Source organism: Zalophus californianus, chromosome 14, assembly GCF_009762305.2.
Source record: "Zalophus californianus isolate mZalCal1 chromosome 14, mZalCal1.pri.v2, whole genome shotgun sequence".
NCBI lineage: Eukaryota > Metazoa > Chordata > Mammalia > Carnivora > Otariidae > Zalophus > Zalophus californianus.
Window position 1 is genome coordinate 9412736 of NC_045608.1, and position 23107 is coordinate 9435842.

Genomic DNA, 23107 nt, shown 5'->3' on the forward strand with positions numbered 1-23107 from the left:
TTTTTTTAAGATTTTATTTATTTATTCATGAGAGAGAGGCAGAGGGAGAAGCAGGCTCCCAAGGAGCAGGGAGCCCGATGCGGGACCTGATCCCAGGACTCTGGGATCATGACCTGAGCGGAAGGCAGACGCTTAACCATCTGAGCCACCCGGGCGCCGTACTTTTTTTTTTTTTTTAAGATTTTATTTATTTAATTGACAGAGACGGGGAAAGAGGGAACACAAGCAGGGGGAGTGGGAGAGGGAGATTTGCTGCCAAGAGTGGGGAACAGATCTTAGAGGGCCTCTTGAGGCAGGTTAAAGAACTGAGAGTTTATCTTGAGGGCAGTGGGGAGCCATTGAAAGTTTTACTTTTTTTTTTTTAAGGTTTTATTTATTTAATTGACAGAGACAGCGAGAGAGGGAACACAAGCAGGGGGAGTAGGAGAGGGAGAAGCAGGTTTCCGCTGAGCAGGGAGCCTGATGCGGGGCTCGATCCCAGGACCCTGGGATCATGATCTGAGCTGAAGGCAGTCCTTAACCAACTGAGCCACCCAGGCGCCCCACCATTGAAAGTTTTAAATGGCGTTAGGATGTGGCCAAATTTGCAGTTTTGAAGGAGTAGTCTTAACTCTGCTTGAAGAGTGGAGAAAGAATGAGAAGGAGTTTGAGAAGAGGCAAGGGGATCTGTTAGGAGGCTTGTTGCAGTGATCTGTGGGCAAGATAATCTGTGGGTAGTAAGTAGAGAGAGGTGGATGGCGATTTTCAGGAGGAAGATGACAGCACAGAGCACATGGAATTGCGGTGGCCAGGTGGGGGATTGAGAAAAGTCAGGAGTGAACCCCAGATTTCTAGCTTGAGCAGCTAGCTGAATGGTGGAACCCTTTACTAGGCTAAGGAGCTTAGAAAACAGACTAGTCCGGGAGGGTTGAATTCTGGTTGTGGTTTGAAGGGTCTGCGGGAGATATTGGAGATGTCCAGTTGGCATGCCCGAGCTCCCAGATGGAGGTCTGGATTGGAGGCAGTGAAGGCAAGCTGTGCCCTGTGTCTTCTTCTTGTGCAGTGTTGGCCTCAACATGTGCATAAGGCAGCTTTTCCAGTCCTCACATCTCCAGTGGGCTTGGAGGGTAGCCTTCCTGAAATACATCCAGGGCAGGCACCAGCGAGCCAGGCGATGGGCACATTCTGGAGGCGGCACCTACAGAGCGGTGATTTTTGACATGGGTGGAGTTCTCATTCCTTCTCCAAGGAGAGTGGCCGCAGGTGAGCTCTACATTCTGTTTCACTTTTGGAGACAAGGGTCAGGGTAGGGGGAATGAAATGTGTAAGGGGAGGCTGAGAGGAACATTTGGGCAGCTCTGCTGTGAGTACCCTTCATTTCCAGTTTCACCTCATGGTCTGTCTTTGCAGCTTCACCTCCTACCATCACATTCTCATTCAAGCCAGCAGGAAGGAAAAAAGGCCGAAGAGCTGACCTACTATGGTGGCTGGTTGGGCAGTTCTCCATGCTAAGCCAACCCAAGTACAGGTTTTATATGCCCCTGAATAAACCTTTCCTATTGACCTTAAACATGAAACAGTTATTTTACGAGCAAAAATGAGTTTGTTTGGGAATAGCAAGAGAACTGCAGTTTGGGACGAGCAAGCTATGGCCAATACCATAGGCTAGTCTCACAAAGGAGAGGAACATTATTTTATGGAGAAAGAAGAGGAAATTAGGAGGGCTTGTTTTGAACAGAAGTCCCCTGCAGAAAGGCAGGAGTTCAGGGTGATGATGATTTCGCATCAGCGGAGTTGCTGGGGTAGTGAGTTCAGCATAACATCTTTCTCCTGTTGAGGCCAGGAAGTGATGATCCTTTCCCATTGGAGATTCTGTAACTGACGGAGTTGGAAGGGCGCGAGAGCTCCCCCTTCTGGCCTCCCGGCTTCATTTCCTCGAGGAGTCCCTTCTCACCTGACCCAGCTGAGCAAGCGGACTTGGAGAGCAGTTTTGTTTTGTTTTTTTTTTTAAGATTTTATTTATTTATTTGAGAGAGAGAGTGAGAGAGCACAAGCAGGGGGAACAGTAGAGGAAGAGGGAGAAGCCAACTTCCCACCAAGCAGGGAGCCCGATGCAGGGCTCGATCCCAGGACCCTGGGATCATGACCCGAGCTGAAGGCAGACCCTTAACCATCTGAGCCACCCAGGCGCCCCTGGAGAGCAGTTTTTTTTACCTCCAACTGCAGCAGGGCCCTCATCGTCTCTATTCCTCTGCTCATATTCCTCTGGTATTTACTGCAGGGCTGTTCCGACCTCCCCAGCAGTCATCCTACTCGCCTGCCACAAACCTGCATCCTTGGCAACAGCTGAAACTCCTCTTTTTACCGAAAACAAAGATTACTGGACAGGAGTTTTCTCAACTTTCTCCAGAATATCTCGAGAACCTATTCGCTTCACTCACTCCTGTCTGCCTCGGCCCAGATTTCGATCCCTGTCTTCCCCCACCTGCACCATCCCAGGAGCCTCCTAACTCCTCTGTCTCTGCCTCCTGGCACTCTGGGTTTTGCGCCACCTTCCACGCAGCCCCCAGAATTACCTTTCTGAAATACAGATCTTATCCCCTCACTCCCTTGCTTCAAATCCTTGAGTGCCTGTGCTTTGTCCCTTAGATTAAGTCCAGAAGTTTTTGCTTGGTATCCGAAGCCCTCTTGCAAATTAGCCCTCACGTCCTTTTGTCGCAGCTTTGCCCACGTTTCAGCTGCCGTGGACTACTTGATGTTCTTTAAACTTGCCAAACACATTTACACTCTTGTGTCTTTGCAAGTTCTCTCCCCTCTGCTGGCAGCTACCCTTCCCCGCCCCCTCTACCTGTTCAAATCCTACTGGTACTTTTGATGGTAAGTTAAGCAGTGTAGGGACACCTGGGTGGCTCAGTCTGCTAAGCGTCTGTCTTCGGCTCAGGTCATGATCCTGGGGTCCTGGAATTGAGTCCTACATCGGGCTCCTTGCTCAGTGGGGAGCCTGCTTCTCCCTCTGCCTGCCGCTAACCCTGCTTGTGCTCACTCTCTATTTCTCTCTCTCTGACAGATAAATAAATAAAATCTTAAAAAAAAATAGTTAAGCACAGTGCCTAGAGTCTTGTGTACTCAGTACATCTTGTGGTGGTTGTTAGTATTGATTTTAAAGACGTCTCTTCTGTGAAGGCTTCTCTGACCTCCTCCCTGGGTAGAATGTCCCCGGCTGGCATGTTCCCAGATTGGTTTAACTTCTGCCAAGGTGTGTCTCAGTTAGCAAACTTTTTCTATAAAGGGCTAAGTAGGCTTTGCAAGCCATACCATCTCTGTCACAGCTGTTCAGTTTTGCTGTTGTGGTAAGAAAACAGTGACAGTAGTAAATGAATGGATGTCATTGTATTCTAATAAAACTTTACTTACAAAAATAGATTTGGTTCTCAGGCCATATTTTGCATATCCTTAGTCTATTTTTTTTAAAGATTTTATTTATTTATTTGACAGAGAGAGAGAGACAGCAAGAGAGGGAACACAAGCAGGGGGAGTGGGAGAGGGAGAAGCAGGCTTCCCGCTGAGCAGGGAGCCCGATGTGGGGCTCAATCCCAGGACCCTGGGGCCACGACCTGAGCCAAAGGCAGACGCTTAATAACTGAGCCACCCAGGCACCCCCTCCTTGGTCTAGTTTATACATCTGTGTGGTATTCCATTATATGGGTGTACCATAGTTGATTTAACATTTATTATACATTTAAGTTTCTGGTTCTTTTTAAGATTTTATTTATTAGAGAGAGAGAGAGAGAGAGAGAGAGAGAAAACGAGTGGGGGGAGGGGCAGAGGGAGGGCTCCACAGGGAGCCCGACTCAGGACTTGATCCCAAGACTTGATCCCGAGATCCCGAGATCATGACCTGAGGCTAAGGCAGACGCTTAACCAACTGAGCCACCCGGGCACCCTCTGATTCTTTTGATTACAAGGAATTCTGCACAGCCTTATACATACTCTTTGCTGACTTTTATAGATCTATCTGTGGGAGAAATTCCTAGAAAGTGGAATTACTACATCAGATATACATTTAAAATTTTGCTATCCATAGAGGTTGTACTTTTTTCCACTCTCCTCAACAGTATATGAGAGTACCAGTTTCCTTATGTGCTTGCCAACTCTCAGACCATAAAAAATGTTATACACTTTAGTTCTCACATTAAACAAGTATGATTATTTGGATTGAGCTTTAAAAGTCTTGCTATTCTTGGGGCACCTGGGTGGCTCAGTCCGTTAAGCATCGACTCTTGGTTTTGGCTCAGGTCATGATCTCACAGTAGTAGGACTGAGCCCCTCATCAGGCTCCGTGGAGCCAGCTTAAGATTCTTTCTCTCTCCCCCTTAGCCCCTCCCCACTCTCCTGTGTTCATGCTCTCTCTCTCAGAAAAAAAAAAAAGTCTTGCTATTCTCGAAAGGTATAGATCAGATTAGTAACATCGATTATTCCTGAAGGGTGAGATTCCTTGTCATTTTACTTTCTTTTTTTACACTTTCTATAGTCAGATATTTTCAATGCACAGGCCCTACTTTATCAAAACAAAAAAAAAATGTGTAAAGCAGATTATGTCTTAGAAATAATTATGATTGCTTTATATATTTTTGCCCCATAGCAGCTATATTTTAGAAAGAAAAAACAACCTTGTACAAGAAAAAGCAGCTCCTGTCTAAAGGTTCCCAGTGTACACGAATGTTGATCCATTCACTGACTGAGCTTCTTGTGGATAGAAGTTTTCTTTAGTCCACAAAGACGGCATCCTCCAAGCGAACGTTCCCGTGTACCACCAGCCCCACTGCCATCCAGGATTACTACAGTTTACAAAATGACAGGCTTGTTTGCAAGTGCTGCCAGAATCCAGCTTATTACGCATGTATTTCCTTACCACATGGCAGGATCATGTGAGTGAGCCAGCTAATGAGAGACCCGGGAAGAAAATGCATAACGCAGTGTCCAGAGTCATGTCAAGCAGGTGGTAAGGACCTGACACTTAGCAGCTGCATCCCCTCGGTATCACTGTTGCCTTGGAGGCTTAAGGCTGAGATTTTGCATTTCCTGAATTTCTTCAGATTCCCAGCAGAATCAACCTGGCACCAACACAGCAGTGCCTCAGGGACTGGTTCAGTAATTCCCCAGGGCTTCCCAAAGCCCAGCCATCTGTCGATGTTCTTCACTCATTGCATATTTTACTTCCTATAGAATGGGAGCTACAAAATCATATCCCTCCTGGAACTATACGGAAGGCCTGGATCTTAGGTGGCGAAAATGGGCCCTGGATGAAACTTATGAGGGGAGAGATAACAACAGAGGATTTCTTGCAAGAATTTGGGAGACTTTGCTCTGACATTGTGAGTGATAAACACACTTGAATTTACATATTTTTTTTGCCAAATATGTGGATGCGTACTCACCCATTAAGTTGATTAAGCTACAAATAAAGTAAAAACCAGGTGGGGTGGGAGGGATGGAGTGGCTGGGTGATAGACATTGGGGAGGGTATGTGCTTTGGTGAGCACTGTGAATTGTGCAAGACTGTGCAAGACTGTTGAATCACAGATCTGTACCTCTGACACAAATAATGCAATATATGTTAAGAAAAAAAAAGGAAGAAGATAGCAGGAGGGGAAGAATGATCGGAGGGGGAGATGAACCATGAGAGACAATGGACTCTGAAAAACAAACTGAGGGTTCTAGAGGGGAGGAGGGTGGGGGGATGGGTTAGCCTGGTGATGGGTATTAAAGAGGGCACTTTCTGCGTGGAGCACTGGGTGTTATGCACAAACAATGAATCATGGAACACTACATCAAAAACTAATGATGTAATGTATGTAAAGGTGATTAACATAACAATAAAAAAATTTAAAGGGAAAAATAAAAACCTAATAATCTATTGTAAGTTTTTTTAATATATCAAGTTTTTATTTTGTTTGGTTTGGTCGGTTGGTTTTTTTCAAGTTTTTATTTAAATTTTAGTTGGTTAATGTACAGTATAATATTAGTTTCAGGAGAATTTAGTGATTCATCACTTGCATATAACACCCAGTGCTCATCACAAGTGCCCTCCAGATAACACCCATCACCCATTTATGTTATAAGTTTTTAATGTATTTCTTCCATCCCCAGGTACTCAACTTTAGCTACATATATGAATAAGTAAAAGTATTCTTTACTAAGCTCCTCCATCAGCTGCTGTTCATCTGCAATAGGAGCTGTCTGCATAACGGCTTTGATTAGAAAGCTCATTTAAAGCAATAATAAGGGGCGCCTGGGTAGCAGAGTTGGTTAAGTGTCCTACTCTTGGTTTCGGCTCAAGTCATGATCTCAGGGTCCTGGGGTCCAGCCCTGCATCGGGCTCTGTGCTCAGCGTGGAGTCTGCTTGAGATTCTCTCTCTCCCTCTGCCTCTGCCCCTCCCGCTCGTGTTGTCTCTCTTCTCTCTCAAATAAATAAATTAAATCTTTAAAAAAATTTTTTTAATTAAAAAATAAAGCAATAACAATATTGAACCTTTTCTCTGTACTATGCATTGTTCTAAGTTTTTTTTTTTAAGATTTTATTTATTTGAGTGAGAGAGACAGAGATAGCGAGAGCAAGCACTAGTGGGGAGGAGAGGGAGAAGCAGGCTCCCAACCAAGCAGGGAGCCCAGTGTGGGGCTTGATGCCAGGACCCCGGAATCATGACCTGTGCTGAAGACAGCTGCTTAACTGACTGAGCTACCCAGGCGCCCCTGTTCTAAGTTCTTTATTTACATTAACTGAAGTGTAGACTTCACAGTAATCCGACTAGTAAACAAAGTTCTGTGGATCAGTGGTGGTAATGGTTGCACCATAACAAATGTACTTAATACCACCAAACTACACACTTAAAGTGGTTAAAATATTAAATGTTATGTATATTTTACTATAATTTCAAATAAAAAGTAAAACATTGTGCTAAATGAAAGAAAGAAGCTGGTCAAAAAAGACCACATACTGTACGATTCCATTTATATGAAATGCCCAGAATAAGGAAATCTATAGGAAAAGAAAGTAAATTACTGATTTTCTAGTACTGAGAGTACTGGGAAGTGGGGGGTGGAATGGGGAATGACTGCCAATATATAATGGGGTCTCTTTTCAGGGTGATGAAAATGGTCTAAAATTGATTGTGGTGATGGTCACACAACTTTGTGAACATATTAAAAACTGCATCATACAATTTATGGGTGAACTGTGTGGTATGTGAATTGTATTTCAATGAAGCTGTTCTACAGTGTATGTGTGTGATTGTGTAAAATCGCAGACTTGCCTTTGCAGATCTTGAAATATGATGAGTTTTCAAAACCTGCGTAGATTGAATTTAAAAACGAAAAATGGGTCCAAAACTGAAGTTCATAGTGGTGATGCTCAGGCAATAGAAAATCATTACATGTCTTCTGGATCATTAAGAATTAAATTAGATCTGCTTCATGTACTTTTGAGGTTGATACTTTTGAAGATTGCCAATCCATGAGTGAAATAAGGAATTCATTTAACTGGATTACTGATATAAATAGCTCCATTCCCTTACCAGAGGCACTCGAAGTCAGTCCTTACAAACTTGTACGCAAAATTCTGCACAAGGGCCGAAGGAGAATTCCTTTAGGTAGCAGTATTTTCTCTGTTGGTGATAAGCGGTTCCTCCTCCTCTTAATTATTGTTGGTTCTCCTTCTCCCCTCCCCACTTCTAGGCGAAGACCTCTGTACCTGTGGCCTCCTTTTTCTCTCTGCTGACCAGTGAGCAAGTGGCACAGCAGTTCCCAGTGATGACTGAGGCCATAACTCAAATTCGGGCAAAAGGCTTTCGGACTGCAGTCTTGAGCAATAATTTTTATCTCGCCAACGGGAAAAGCTTTTTGCCCCTGGACCGGAAACAGTTTGATGTGGTAAGCTTAAACTAATTCAAACAATCAAAACAGAGTCTCTGTCCTTGCTTCCGGATGCATTGTTAAACGCTGCCTTTTGGCAGGTCTTGAGTGAATGGGTTTTCTTATTCAGACGAACTTGACTATATTAGGTTTAGACATAACAGGATGAAAAGAGGACTTTTATTTTATTTTTTATTTTTTTAAGATTTTATTTATTTCACAGGGAGAGAGAGAGCGAGAGCAGGAACACAAGCAGGGGGAGTGGGAGAGGGAGAAGCAGGCTTCCCAATGAGCAGGGAGCCCGATATGGGGCTCGATCCCAGGACCCTGGGATCATGACCTGAGCCGAAGGCAGATGCTTAACAACTGAGCCACCCCAGGTGCCCGAAAAGAGGACTTTTAAAAGGTCGCTGAGCTCTCAGCAAAGTCCAGTATTTCTGGGGCTTGATAACTGGTTGAAACCTCAGCTTTAGAGACTCTTTCACATTCTGAATTTGAACCTTATTCCTCACATAACACACAAATTTTCCATTGGCCCTCACATCTTAAAGGGCCTGTTGATGTTTTTTCTTCAAAGACCAACCCTGTTGGGGCGCTGGGCTGCCTCAGTTGGAAGGGTGTGCGAATACTGTTCCCAGAGTCATGAGTTTGAGCCCCATGTTGGGTGTAGAGATTAAATAAATATATAGATTTTTTAAAGATTTTATTTATTTGTGAGAGAGAGAGAGGAAGAGAGAGCACAAGAGGGGGGGCAGCAGGCGGAGGGAGAAGCAGACCCCCTGCTGAGCAAGGAGTCCAGTGTGGGACTCCATCCTAGGACCCTGGGATCATGACCTGAGCTGAAGGCAGACACTGAACCGACTTAGCCACTCAGGCATCCCTAAATAAATATTTTTTAAAAAGAAAAAAAGGGAGGGCACCTAGGTGACTCAGTTTGCTAAGCATCTGACTTGATTTTGGCTCAGGTCATGATCTCAGGGTTGTGAGCCCCTGCTGAAGAGGATTCTCTCTCCCTCTCCCTTTGCCCCTCCCCCCTCCAAAAAAAGAAAAAAAGACCAATGATGTTGCCCTCTATTCTGTGGCATTAATCCTGAGACCAGTGCTGTCTAACAAAACTTACTGTAGTAATGGAAATGTCCAGTATGGTTGCTATTGGTCACATAATGCACTTGAAGTGTGGCTTGTATCACTGAAGAACTGAATTTTATTTCATTTTTATTAGTTTAAATGTAAATAATCACATATGGCTGGTGGTTACTGTATTGGATAGCCCAGTGCTAGACTATCAAACTATACTGAGAACATACTGAGATGGTCTTCTGTGCCAAGAGGTTACTGTAGCTATAAAGGATTCCCTCCTTCCCCAGGAGAAAATAGATTACCATCCTGGGGTAGATAGGAATGTTATAGATGACCTGCTTAAACTTCAGTTAGAAAATAAATTCTTATTGAGCAGCGTTACTGTGTGTGGGGCGCTGGCTAGGCGTGAAGGGTTACCGTGTCAGATGTGACAGGCAATCCTGGCCGTCTGGACTACGCATTTGCTACGTTTCAAGTGCTCAGTCACCACATGTGGCTAGTGGCTACTATATTGGACAGTGCAGACACAGCATTGCCATCACTGCAGAAGGTTCTATTGGATAGTGCTATTTTAGAACATAAAATCTAGTAGAATTGACAGGCAGAAATTCAGAGCACAAAGGTTGGAAATTAACCTCCCAACCTAGTACTGTTTTCACCTTCCACATCCTTCTTCCTTTTTGTAGAAAGCCCATCAGAGATAGAGTCTTTTCCCCTCTGGACACCTTGCCTGGCCCCCACCTGCTTTGATTGTTGGTTTCCCTGCAGTACACACACAGACATCTTCCAAGCTCCTTCTCCACAAGCGTTTGGAACCTCAGCCAGATTCAGTCCTGTCTCTGCAACTTGCAAACCGTGGACCGTGCTTTGCTGCCTTGAACCTCGGTTTCCTCATCTCCAATTCAGGAATAGCAATTTCTTTGTTATAGGGTAGCTGTGTGCACCCCACAGAGTAATGCATGCAAAGCTCCCTGCATGGTCCTGTCACATGGCAGTTATTTTCAGAGATTCCTTCCATCCAGTGCAGCTATAGGAATGATATCTTCATCTGGACAACTGAAGCTGGTCAGGCTCACACTGAGCCCTCCAAATGAGGCTACAATTGGAAAGACCTATGAGCTTCTTGAAAAAAATGGACATGTTTATTTAGACTTCACAGGCTTTCTGGCATGGGCTTTCCAGCAGGTTTTCTGGTGGGTTTTCATGTTTTAGGTCTGCAGGAGACCTGGAGTTTTAAAAATATTTCTTCAAGGGCAACGGTTTAGGTTTTTGTTCTCTAAAGTTCTAAGGCTATATACGGATATATGTGCGTGCGCACACACACGTTTGATGGAATAGTGTAAGCAATCCTATAATCTCTGTCAACATCAGAGGCTGAACTCTTGAGTATTATAGGAATCTGTCTCAGCTTTAAAATTTTTTTCATCTAATTTTTTAATTAAAAAATTACTATATTGTTTTTATTGTAAAAACCCACATAACATAAAACTTACCATCATAACTATTTTTTTAAAGATTTTATTTATTTATTTGAGAGAGAGACAGAGATAGTGAGGGAGCACGAGTAGGGAGGAGAGGAAGAAGCAGACTCCCTGCTGAGCAGGGAGCCCCATGTGGGGCTCGATCCTAGGACCCTGGGATCATGACGACCCAAGCCGAAGGCAGACGCTTAACTGATTGAGCCACCCAGGCGCCATCATAACTATTTTTAAGTGTTCAGTTCAGTAGCATTAAGTATATTCACGTTGTTATGTAATAATCTCCAGAACTTTTTCAAGTTGCAAAATAGAACAGAAAGAAAAGACCAGGGATCTTATCAAACTTAAGTCTGAAGAATTTTTTCACTTTCCCAACGCAGTGACTCTCAGCGTAGTGGCTCCTGAGAGATGTCTGTTCATGAGAACTTGGCCCTGTCCCCTTGGTTCGCCGCCCCCTCTCATCTGTCTCAGCCAGCACAGCCTCCCCTGCAGCATGGACCCTGGTCTGTGTCTGAAACACCCTTTGCTACGTACTAGTGATGTCTTCCTTATAGGGAGCTTGTCTTTTTTAGCTCATTCAAGTGCTTAAGTAGAGAGTCCAATGTATTCAGGACATTTATTTACCTGAAAGGGCAGCTCTCACCCAACCTTGAATAATACAGTCTGGAGTAGAGGGGGGGCCCTCAGGTTTGTCCTCGGTCTTGGAGAGTGTGAGTCTTTCCAGGAGGGAGCAGGGATTGAGTTCTATTCTCAGGGTAGACCAGAGGGTAGCGGCTCTAAGCCTCCCTGGCCATTTTAGGCCCACTTTCTAGGAGATTAAGCCCCGGGGATAGTGTGAGGACCTGCAGGGCTGCCTGGCACCGGAACAGCTTTTGCAGGGTGCTCCTGCACCCCCGGCAACACCCCCACTCCCCCTAGTTCCGGATCACATGCATGGTTGAAACAAGGTTGTCAGGACACGAGGGAGCTCTTCGCATGAAAGGAATAGAATCTTTGCCACGAACAGTCTCTTTGGCACCCATCCTACGATGGGATTTATCTAAGTTGAGGATGGCTGTTTTGTGTTTTAACTTCTGGAATGTAAACGTTAAGGTCATGCGTCTTTTGTAGTAGTAACCAGTGCCTTCTTTCGAAAAAATGGTAAAGTACTTTTCCTAAAGCTGAAATGTGCAGCTCTTCTCTGTAGCCACAATATGTAACATTAGCAAAATGCTTTGTCATTTTGGAGCTCACTCAGCTTCCATTTAAAGTTCTCAACAGTAGGTGGGATAGCTAGTATCCCCATGTTACTGACGAGGACACTGTGTCTGAACCAGAACTCTGGTTTTCTGAGCTTGCCCCTACGTAGTAATCCAGTATTTCCGTATCCGACTTGAAAAAGCAGCAACATTTTACGTCATAACACTCTTAAGTTACTTGTTACAACAAATCTCAACTGTCCTTATATTATTCTTTTCAAAACCTATGACAGTACGCATGTGGGAGCACCACCTTTTAGAGACACTCCCCTCTCATTCCTGTCCCTCGGTCAGGTTGTGGAATCCTGCCTAGAAGGTCTCTGTAAGCCAGACCCCAGGATCTACAAGCTGTGCTTAGAGCGGCTCGGCCTGCAGCCTTCTGAGTCCATCTTTCTGGACGATCTTGAACTGAATATAAAAGCAGCCACCAGCCTTGGCATTCACACCATTCAGGTAACGGTCACAATTTTTTGAACCCCGGCTGTGCACCAGGCACTGGCCTAAGCATTTCTGTGTAGTCCTGCTCACAATCATAGTTGTGTTTAGAGGTTTCCCCCCATGCTGCTGTAGTCTCATTTTTTTATTAATTAGGAAATCTATGTGACGAGCCACTCACATTTTCAAAGGGAAGTAGGACAAACACATACTAAGAAGGCAGTTTGAGACAGAATTACACAAGGAGGGTGGCTGGCAGGCTTAAGACATTCGGGAGGGCAGTTAGGCTGTTCTAGAGACGCTGTTCTGGGTGGGGAGCCAGCAGCTAGCAGCCACACGGACCACCCAGGTTGTACATGGCTTTGAAGCGTGAGAAGCCACATGAAAGGAGACCTCCGACTGGCTTCCCATGTTGGTGTTTTCATGATGAGGCGGCTGATGGGCCACCGGGACAGGGTGGCACAGCATTCTGCCCTCCTGGCGTGAAGGAGCATCATGGACTCTTAACTGACACTTCCAGCAGAGAGCGTTTAATGTGGTTAGGAATTAAATGGGAAGAGGAAGTTCATCCTACAGCTTCCTCGTTAGCTGAACATCCTGGCCTCCAAAGCCCTTGCTCAGAGACCTGGCTTCTTGGTTATCTCCCCCTAAAGAACTACCCTTTTAGAGAACAGACAGGAGGCCAGGTCAGGGTTGACTGGTGATTGATGTTCAATATTCTCTTTGAAACAAGGTTGATGACCCAGAGACTGCCGTAAAGGAATTAGAAACCCTTTTGGGCTTTACGTTGAGAATGGTTATTCCAAACACTGGCCCTGTGAGAAAGACAGTGGAGATTCCACGAGATTCCTTGGAGAAGTACCTCAAAGACTTACTGGGGACCCAAAGCACAGGTATTTACATGTTTGTATTTTGCTGACTCTCTAAAGGCTCGGCTTTCAGCCTGGTTCTCCCTTTCAAACCCCGGTGGAATATGCTGGAGACAGGCAGTGTGGTGAGGAAAACAGCCATTGGGCTCAGTGGATCCTAATGCAGCTTTCAGTCTTGCCTGGGAAAAAGCATTAACTCCAAAAGGTCACGCGCCCCCTCTTCCACCCGAGAGTGTGGTGTCGCAGGGATCCCCTGGGACCTGGAGCCGGTGGTGTGGGCCCAGGGACGCTGGACTGTGTCTAATTGTTTTGAGATGACAGCCTGGTTTGTGAAGGTGACTTAGGCTGCCTGAGTTGACAATGGGACAAGTTGTCTCCACCTCTTCAAAGGTCCCTCTTTCATTCTTTGAATTTCAGCCTCAGAAAAACAGCTGCCTCGGGGGCTTTTGAAGACATTTCCACCTGGTGGTAAAGTCTTGCCTCCACCCATTAAATCTTTGCAAAAGACTTTTTGTGTGAAGCTTCACAGCTCTGCTCTCCAGAGATTGGATTGTTCTTAGGGCCTCTTGTACCGTTGAGGGGCCCTTTTGGAGCAGGCCAGCGAACTCAGGCCGACTCCCATTGTCTGCTCTCTGACCGTGTGAGACAAAGCTATGTCCGTAGTTCAGTCTTGTTGTGAAGCTGAGGGTTAATTAGAATGTTCCTGGGCGGGAGCCATAGACTTCAGCCCACTGGGGTGGGAGAGCACATCTTGGGAAAGCACTTTGGCTCAGGCTGTTGGCCTCTGCAGAAGCTCCTTTCAGCCATCACGCCAGTGTCGGGCATCCTTGGGCCAAGTATGGGCTGAGGGACACACAGGGGCACTTTCCATCCTCAGGTTTAAAGCCTTCTGTTTTGCCTGAGGAGTTGCCACGACTGTGCTTCTGCCTGATAAACAGAACCAAAAAGCTTTTCTTTGCAGAACAGGAGTTGGCAAGAGGGACAAAATTGCACACCTGTACAAAGTGAGAATGACTGTGGTAGAAACGGAGTGGCCTTTGCCACACGGTAGTGGACCTGAGCTGGGGGGTATGCCTGGCACTCAGTCACTTGTGGTGCCCGAGGAGGAGGTGCATCCCAAATCAGAATGTTCTGCACCCCAAGTGTGGTACTCGTTAGAAAGCAGGAATGCCCAGCTCTGTCCTTCAGAACTGCTTTTGTTTTCTCGGTTTTCAAACTCGCAGGCCCATTGGAACTCCTTCAGTTTGATCATGGGCAGTCCAATCCAACCTACTACATCAGGCTCGGTAACCACCAGCTGGTTCTGAGGAGGAAACCCCCGGGGACACTTGTTCCATCCACCCATGCAGTGGAGAGGGAGTTCAGGTAACTTCTCAGAGCTGGGGCGTCCTCAACCCCCAGCCCTCAGCCCCGAACTGACAAGTCCGCACCCTGTCAGAGAGCCTGACACATTTAAATCTGCAAGTGTGAATTTCCAAAATTATTTCCAATAAGAACATGTAACCTAGTTTTATTCAGAAGTTTGTTTTCTCTTTTCTATACCTAAACCTCTAGAAAACCAGCCTTTTTTGGGAACCTCTGGGTGAAAAAAGGCATTTCTGAAATACTCATTAGTCTTACCCTTGAGTCTTAAAGACTTTAAGATCTTTACTCTTATATTCCGTGGGGCTGAGGCCAAAACGAGTATGGCCATGAGGTGATAATTGTTGAAACTGGGCGGTGGGCATGTGGGGGTTTGTCATATGAACCTCTCTATGGAGGTATGTTTGAAATTTTCCATAATAAAATGTGTACAAGAATAAATGTATTACAACCCCTCCCGACCCCTTTGCAAATAGGAAAATTTAAACATAGTAGGTTGAAAAAAACCTAGCTCCAAACTCTTTGAGAGTGAGATGAAAACTGGATGGGCTCCAGTGGGGGCGCCTACCATCCTGGAAGCCTTTCTCTTCCTCTGCTCCCTTCTCCCTTCCAGCCCCGGATTCCCTGCAGAAGGAGTGTTGCAGAGTAGTAAGGGAAATGTGATGTCGTCTCTTGGCCCCTTCTTGTTCTCACTATTTACTCTCTGTCCTTTGGACTTTTTAGTTCCTGGAATCTGACTTCTCCAAGTGTTGTAGGCACTGGTGACTGATGATTATGAAGCCTTAGGGGGTCATCAGAGGAGAAAACCTGTAGCTATTTCCGAGCATTTTTATCTGTGCCCACACAGGAACAGGTCTGTATTTACAGGAAGAAAACCCTAAAAGTGTTAAGCCCCCCACTCTGTTCTTATGCATCCTGCTTGTGAACGCTCTCTGACCATTCCCAGAGGCATTTTGGAATTCTGGAGTGCTACAGTGACACTCCAAAAATCCAGCAATGCAGAGAATTTCCATTTATTTATTTATTTATTTATTTTTAAAGATTTTATTTATTTATTTGAGAGAGAGAGCACGAGAGGGAGGAGGGTCAGAGGGAGAAGCAGACTCCCTGCTGAGCAGGGAGCCCGATGTGAGACTCGATCCCGGGACTCCAGGATCATGACCTGAGCCGAAGGCAGTCGCTTAACCAACTGAGCCACCCAGGCGCCCCGAGAATTTCCATTTAGTAAAGAAATAAAATGTGCATTTGAAGATGAAATCTAATATGGTATCTGCTTGTAAAATGCCAAATGTAAATTTGAACAATTTGGGGAATTTTGGAAAATAGCATGACACACTTTATTAAAAACCTCAGAGTAGTCACACTTTTAGATCTAATAATTCCAGTTAGAGGAATCTCTGTTTAAAAAATAATTCTCAGGGCACCTGGATGGCTCAGCCATTAGGCGTCTGCCTTCGGCTCGGGTCATGATCCCGGGGTCCTGGGATCGAGCCCTGCATTGGGCTCCCTGCTGAGCAGGAGGCCTGCTTCTCCCTCTCCCACTCCCCCTGCTTGTGTTCCCTCTCTCGCTGTGTCTCTCTCTCTCAAATAAGTAAGTAAAAATCTTTTTAAAGAAATAAAATAAAAAATAATTCTCCGGGCTCCTGGGTGGCTCAGTTGTTAAGCGTCTGCCTTCGGCTCAGGTCATGATCCCGGGGTCCTGGGATTGAGCCCCGCATCGGGCTCCCTGCTCAGCAGGAAGCCTACTTCTCCCTCTGCCACTCCCCCTGCTTGTGTTCCCTCTCTTGCTGTCTCTCTCTCTGTCAAATAAATAAATAATCTTTAAAAAAAATTCTCAAAAGGGAAAACAGCTTTATGCATTCATACGGCCACCACAATGTTATTTATAATAAAAAAGTGGAAACACCGTAATGGTACAGTAATCAGGAAATGATTAAATCTTAGCATATCTACTTGTTGCAACAACAACAACGAAAGTAACAGCTGACATTTGCTGAGTGTATAGTATGTGCCAGGCACTATAATAAATGCTTTGGATGTAATAAACCCAAAGCATTCTCAGAACAACTCATGATATGTTACTGTTACGATCCCCATTTTACTGGCGAGGGAATCGAGGCTTAAAGACATTAAGCAACATTCCCCGGGATACACAACTAGCGTGTGAGTGGCAGAGTTTGGCCTCATACCCTTGAGCAGCAGGATTCCACAGCCCAGCCTTAATTGTGCTGTTACTGCAGCCAACAAAAGTACACTTAAATAACACAAAAATGTTAAAATTGTAATAAAAACAGATACAGACCACATAGAGTACTATCCTAACTACATTTTGTGTTTTTTTTAGTACTTTTAGTACTCTCTACAGCCAACATGGGACTCAGATCCACAACCCCAAGATCACGAGTTGCACACTCCACCGACTGATCTAGCAGGCTCCCCTATGTTTTGTTTTGTTTTTTAGGATTTTATTTATTTATTTGACAGAGAGACAGAGCACAAGCAGGGGGAGTGGCAGGCAGAGGGAGAAGCAGGCTCCTGGCTGAGCAGGGAGCCCGATGTGGGACTCGATCCCAGAACCCTGGGATCATGACCTGAGCCAAAGGCAGACGTCCAACCAAATGAGCCACCCAGGCTCCCCCCTTAACTATTTTTTTTGAAAAGACTTCTGTACCAAAACAAAAATATTAGAAAGGAACACACCAAAATATTTATCATGTTGGGGTAGCATATTACTGTTCTTCAGCTGCAAGTGACAGAAACCCATGTAGACTGACTGAAGTGTTTTGTTTTTTAAAAGGAGAGGTAAAATGTATTGGCTTCATAATTTAAATCTTTCAGGCATGACTAGATCCAGGGGCCCAAATAATATCATCAGGACCCATTCATTCTCTCTCTCCCTCCATCTTTCCACTCCTTTTTCCTCTATAACCTTAGTGAATGTTCCAGCATACCTCCTGAGATTGACTAAGTGGGCCAATGTGAACAATCGTCTGGGGTCAGGAGGATGCATTGTTCAGACTGGCCGAATCTGGGTCTTGTGCCCATCCTTGGAACCAGGGATTGGGTCAGTCCCACCCAAACCATGTGGACTGACAGTAGCTACAGAGAGCCATTTCCCAAAGGAAAGCCCAGGAATTATCAGAACATGAAGTAAGGAAAGGGACACCAGGCAGGCAAAAGCAGGAGCCAAATACTGGTGATATGACTGAGTAGTTATTTTTCTATTTAAAACATTTAAAAATTTCCTCCTTGGGGGCGCCTTGGGTGACTCAGTCAGTTAAGCATCTAACTCTTGATTAACGCTCAGGCCGTGATCTCAGGGTCATGAGATGGAGCCCCAAGTCAGGCTCCACGTTCAGCACGGAATCTGCTTGGGATTCTCTCTCTCTCTCCCCCTCTGCCCCTTTCCCTGCTCTCTCTCACACATGCTCTCTCTCAAATTAAAAAAATAAAATTTTTAAAAAGAAAAAAAAAAGAATGTCTCCTGTGGACAGCATATAGTTAGGTCTTGCTTTTCTATGCAGTATGACAATCTCTATCTCAATTAAAATGTTTAGTCTAATTAATGTAATGTAACTATTGATATTTGAATTAGTTCTATAATTTTGCTACTTGTTTTTTGTTTTTCCCATCTGTTTTTTGTTTTTCTTGCCTATTTTGGGGTCAGTTGAATATTTTTTAGAATTCTGTTTTAATTTCTGCGTGTACTGATTTTAATTCAGAAAAATAGTTTCAAGAAAATCTCATCAATTCAGCCAGCATTGTTGCTCATTTCTCTTTGTTCCGGCAGGATAATGAAAGCCCTTGGCAATGCTGGAGTGCCTGTCCCCAGAGTTCTTGGCCTCTGTGAAGATTCAGGGTAATGTTCAGATTTATTTCTTTCATTACATATTCAAACTACAGAAGAGAAAAGCCCATATAGTAGCTCAAATCCCAGTTTGTTGAAGACAAAATTTGGGTGAGAGAGAACAGAGACTTTATAGCAACCTCCCCTGGAAGTTCACAGATCTTTAAGTTATCCTGAAAGATAAAGAAATGCCTGCTTTTGTGAAAATTGGTAGAAAACATTTTTTTATCTTTTAAAAAATTTATATCCATCTAGTTTCATGTTGCTTGTTTTTGTTAATTTTTTATTGTGGTCCTTTTTTTTTTTTTTAAGATTTTATTTATTTGACGGAGAGAGACAGCGAGAGAGGGAACACAAGCAGGGGGAGTGGGAGAGGGAGAAGCAGACTTCCTGCCGGGCAGGGAGCCCAATGCGGGGCTCAATCCCAGGACCCTGAGATCATGACCTGAGCCGAAGACAGACGCTTAACGACTGAGCCACCCAGGTGACCCAGGATAAACAGTTTTAATGGTAGCCTTTTCAAAACAACTTTTTAGAATAGGAAACTGATTTCTAGTAACGACTAAAGAATGGATTAATGACATTTTGTTGTGTCACCTTAATATTATGGGTGGTATATGTGTCACTCACACTACCAGATAATGATAGAAATAACATCACTAAGAAGAAGGGATATTTATTGAAGCCTCATTGGAACCAGGCAGTCCATGTATATTTGCTCCCCTAATTCTTACAACAACCCTTTGAAGTTTTACAGATTAAAACAACAAAGCCCAGAGAGGGTTAGTAAGTCTCTCATGATCACACTGCTAGGAAGGGGCAGAGGTGGGATTTAAACCTGGTTCTGGGGCGCCTGGGTGGCTCAGTTGGTTAAGCAACTGCCTTCAGCTCAGGTCATGATCCTTGAGTCCCGGGATCGAGTCCCACATCAGGCTCCCTGCTCTGTGGGGAGTCTGCTTCTCCCTCTGACCCTCTTCCCTCTCGTGCTCTCTATCTCTCATTCTCTCTCTCTCAAATAAATAATAAAATAAAATCTTTGAAAAAAATAAATAAATAAACCTGGTTCTGTATGGCTCTGAAGTCCCCCTCTCAACATGCTGCTTTCCTTCATTATCACACTTAATCTCCATTCCCGTCGCTTCCATGAGTGAAGCAAACAGAAGAGAGACATGCTGGCAGAAACGTATAGACAGGGCTGTGTGTGTGGATGGTTTGGGGATGGGGTACTTCTAACCCTCTGTGCTGATGTATGAAGGAAAGGAAATGTCCAGCACTCTGGGTCTGAACTCCTTCCCCAGCACTTGGAGCAAACACATAGAGCAATGCTGGGGCACCTGAGTGGCCCAGTCTGTTGAGCGGCTGGCTCTTTTTGGCTCAGGTCATGATCTCAGGGTCCTGGGATTGAGCCCCACGTTGGGCTCCACACTCAGTGGGGAGTCTGCCTGAGGATTCTCTCTCTCTCTCCCTCTGCCCCTCCCCCTTCTCTCTCATGTGCACATGTTCTCTAAAATAAATAATCTTAAAAAAAAAAAAAAAAGCAATGCCATGACTAACAGCCTGCCATATTATGAGCTGGACCACTGAAACCCCCTGTCTGTGTCCTTCCCAGGGTCATTGGCACTCCTTTCTATGTGATGGAATACTGCCCAGGCCTCATCTACAGACACCCCTCTCTGCCAGGCTTGGAGCCCAGCCAGAGGCGGGCCATATACACTGCCATGAACAGAGTCTTGTGCAAAATTCACAGTGTGGACCTCAAGGCTGCAGGCCTAGAAGACTATGGGAAACATGGTGAGCAAGAGGTCATTTGTCTTTTGTGCTGACGGGTTCCTCATTGGTGCCCGTTTCAGGATTTGCATCATGTCAGGGTGTTAATGCACCTAGTGTTTGCTAAATGTGAGGTGGGCTTCTTAGCCCCCTACCTGGAAATCCAGTTTCATTTTAATGGAGGTGTCATTTACCTAGATATATTATCCTTGGATACGTCCCTTCACGGCCTACAGAATCTCTCTTCCCTGCAACTTTGATCTTGCTGGACCATTTCAGCATCAGTATCTTCTGTTTTTTACTCTTTCCCTAAATATTCTTTCAACAGGGGATAGACTTTTAAAATGCCATTATGCCAAGGTATTTTGTTTGTAGAGTTTGTTTCTGCTTGTTTTTTTACTGTCTGAGAGTTCCAGTTCTTCATCCTCATTGTTAGTGTCAGTTCGTTCGTTTCTTTCTTTCTTTCTTTCTTTCTTTCTTTCTTTCTTTCTTTCTTTCTTTCTTTTTCTTTCTTTCTTTCTTTCTTTTCTTTCTTTCTTTCTTTCTTTCTTTCTTTCTTTCTTTCTTTCTTTCTTTCTTTTTCTTTCTTTCTTTCTTTCTTTTCTTTCTTTCTTTCTTTCTCTTTCTTTCTTTCTTTTTCTTTCTTTCTTTCTTTCTTTCTTTCTTTCTTTCTTTCTTTCTTTCTTTCTTTCTTTCTTTCTTTCTTTCTTTCTTTCTTTCTTTCTTTCTTTTTTCTTTTTCTTTCTTGTCAGGTGTATTGAAGTGTAGCAGTCTATAAATGTGACAGACACACACTATTTTAAAACCACCATCACCAACTGTCTCCATGCACAAACTTTAGCACGAGCCAAAGAATTTCACTTTTTCTGCCCTGCAAAGTTCAAGAGTATTTGACTTTTGACCAGTATGTATTCTTGGCTATAGTCAAAAAGAATCCCCCAGCTATGTTTTCTTCTTTCTCTGCTTTTAACCAAAACGTGTTTTCCGTAGGACCACATCAAAGGCTGTAGTATGTCTCCTGTGTACATCACCTTCCTGCCATTTCTGCCAAGTCACCTAAAGCCCCACCTCTCCACAGGCACATGAGCTGAGTCCCCACAAGTAATCAGTTTGAAACACTTTGCTACCACAGAGAAAGCTTGCTGACTTTCCAGCTCAAACTGAGGGGGTTCTCCCCGTCCCTTTAAGTACAGCCAGATCCATGCCATCCCCCCCCATATTCTAACCTGTTGACTAGAGATACCAACTCTAGTGGTAACCTCTACCTCATTTGGAAATAAAAATTTGTTGTTTATCTGAAATTCACATTTAACTGGGTATCCTGTATTTTATCTGGCAGACCTAGTCACCAGTAAAAAGGCCAGTAGGCAAAGACAACACATGTTGTCCATATTGAGCCATTGTTTCAAGATGGAAAGAGCACTGGAGCAGAAGTTGGATGCTAATTTGTCAGGGACCTTGGGCAAGTCACCTTACTTTGTCATCGTTTTCTCAATAGTAAACGTTGGGTTAAAAAAAACCGTCTTTTGCTGCCATGGCTACCCCAGTGCTTTGAATGAAGATGAAGCCTCAGGCAGATGCAGTGATGGGCAGTGTGACATCCTGTCCTGGAGAGACAACAGCTTATGGAAGTCCCTCCCATGTGCTGTCTGAGTGGATCCTTTGCCTTTTATTTTTAAAGTAGACTGTTTTGATGCTCCTTCCACCGACCTCTTAGCACAAAGAGGCAGAGCAGAAATCTGATGTAATTTCATGTGACCCAAGGGCCACTGGCTGTGTTTTGAGCCTGATAGCATACAGCAGCTTCATCATGCTTCAGGTTCACTGATCCAGCTACAGGGGCATCAGATCTTCCTTTTCAAGAAACCTGCAATTTCTCTGGTGGTGTCAGGAATCCTGCTGCTGGGCAGGGCATTGGCTATAAATAGCTACTACCTTTGTGCAAAGGGTGGCATATTTAAATAAATTTACATATTCAGATACATTTAAATATTTGCTTGCACAAGTGAATATCTCCAAGAAACTGGTCACATGGGTTGCCTCTGGGGAAGAAGAGCTGAGTGGCTGGGCAGAGGATGGGAGAAAGACTACTGTACATCCTTCTATCACTTTATTCCAAGCCATGGGAATGTATTATCTATTCAAGAGTGCACATTTACATTTATTAAAAAAAAAAGATTGCACACAAACATGATTTCTAATTAAGAGGGACTTTTGACAAAGATCCTTTAGGTACAGTCCAGTTACCATAAAGAACATTTCTACCACCAATGACCTGCAGGGAGCACATAATCCTCTTTTCGTATCCCAGAGGGGCAGTCTGCTTGAGGAAGGATGTTTCCGTGACTTGGCGGGCCTGATAGAGACCAGTGGCCAACAGAGCCAGACACAGGGGGCAGCTGTGTCTGTTTCCCCTGAGAAAGGAATGTGTGCAGCGCTGGTTGGTGTGTTTGGGGTGGAAGGTCCCAAATCCATATAGATTTTCCTGAAAGGCTCCTTTCACAAAGGCTCAACTCCTGTGTATGGTTGTTGTTTTTTTTTTTTATAAGGTTTTATTTATTTATTTGACAGAGAGAGACACAGCAAGAGAGGGAACACAAGCAGGGGGAATGGGAGAGGGAGAAGCAGGTCTCCGGCGGAGCAGAGAGCCCAATGCGGGGCTTGATCCCAGGACCCTTAGATCATGACCTGAGCTAAAGGCAGACGCTTAACGAGTGAGCCAACCAGGCGCCCCTGGTTGTTTTTTTTTTTTTTAAAGATTTCTTTGACAGAAAGAGAGAGAGAGTGTGCATATGTGTATGTGAGCTGGGGGAGGGGTAGAGGGAGACAGAGAGAATCCTTAAGCAGACTCCTCACTGACCGTGGATCTCTAGGCAAGGCTCAATCCCACGACCCTGAGATCATGACCTAAGTCAAAACCAGGAGTCATACGCTTAACCAACTGAGCCACGCAGGCTCCCTGGCTCAGCTCCTGTGGTTTTTGGATTTGACTTATTATTATAATAATTTTCAAACTTACAGAAATGTGAAATAGTACAATGAATAACTGTATCTGCCCACTACTATATGGTTAACTTTTGCCATATTTGCTTCTCTCTTTCCCTCTCCCTCTGTTTCTCTCTCTTTAAATATATATATGTG

The 23107-nt window shown here is 44.5% G+C and overlaps 2 protein-coding genes across 2 annotated transcripts in view; one reads left to right on the top strand and one right to left on the bottom strand.

Annotated features, from left to right (window-relative positions):
• The window catches only part of LOC113912475 (BRCA1 associated protein), a 90810-nt gene that overhangs the window by 33438 nt on the left and 34265 nt on the right, over positions 1-23107 (bottom strand). The window lies entirely within an intron of this gene.
• Positions 429-23107, top strand: part of ACAD10 (acyl-CoA dehydrogenase family member 10) — a 46296-nt gene continuing 23617 nt past the window's right edge. The window contains 8 exon segments of the mRNA XM_035723972.1: positions 429-1242; positions 5206-5354; positions 7714-7908; positions 11981-12139; positions 12855-13014; positions 14214-14355; positions 18143-18211; positions 19809-19990. Coding sequence (XP_035579865.1) covers positions 1056-1242; positions 5206-5354; positions 7714-7908; positions 11981-12139; positions 12855-13014; positions 14214-14355; positions 18143-18211; positions 19809-19990 — 1243 coding nt within the window. The 5' untranslated portion in view covers positions 429-1055.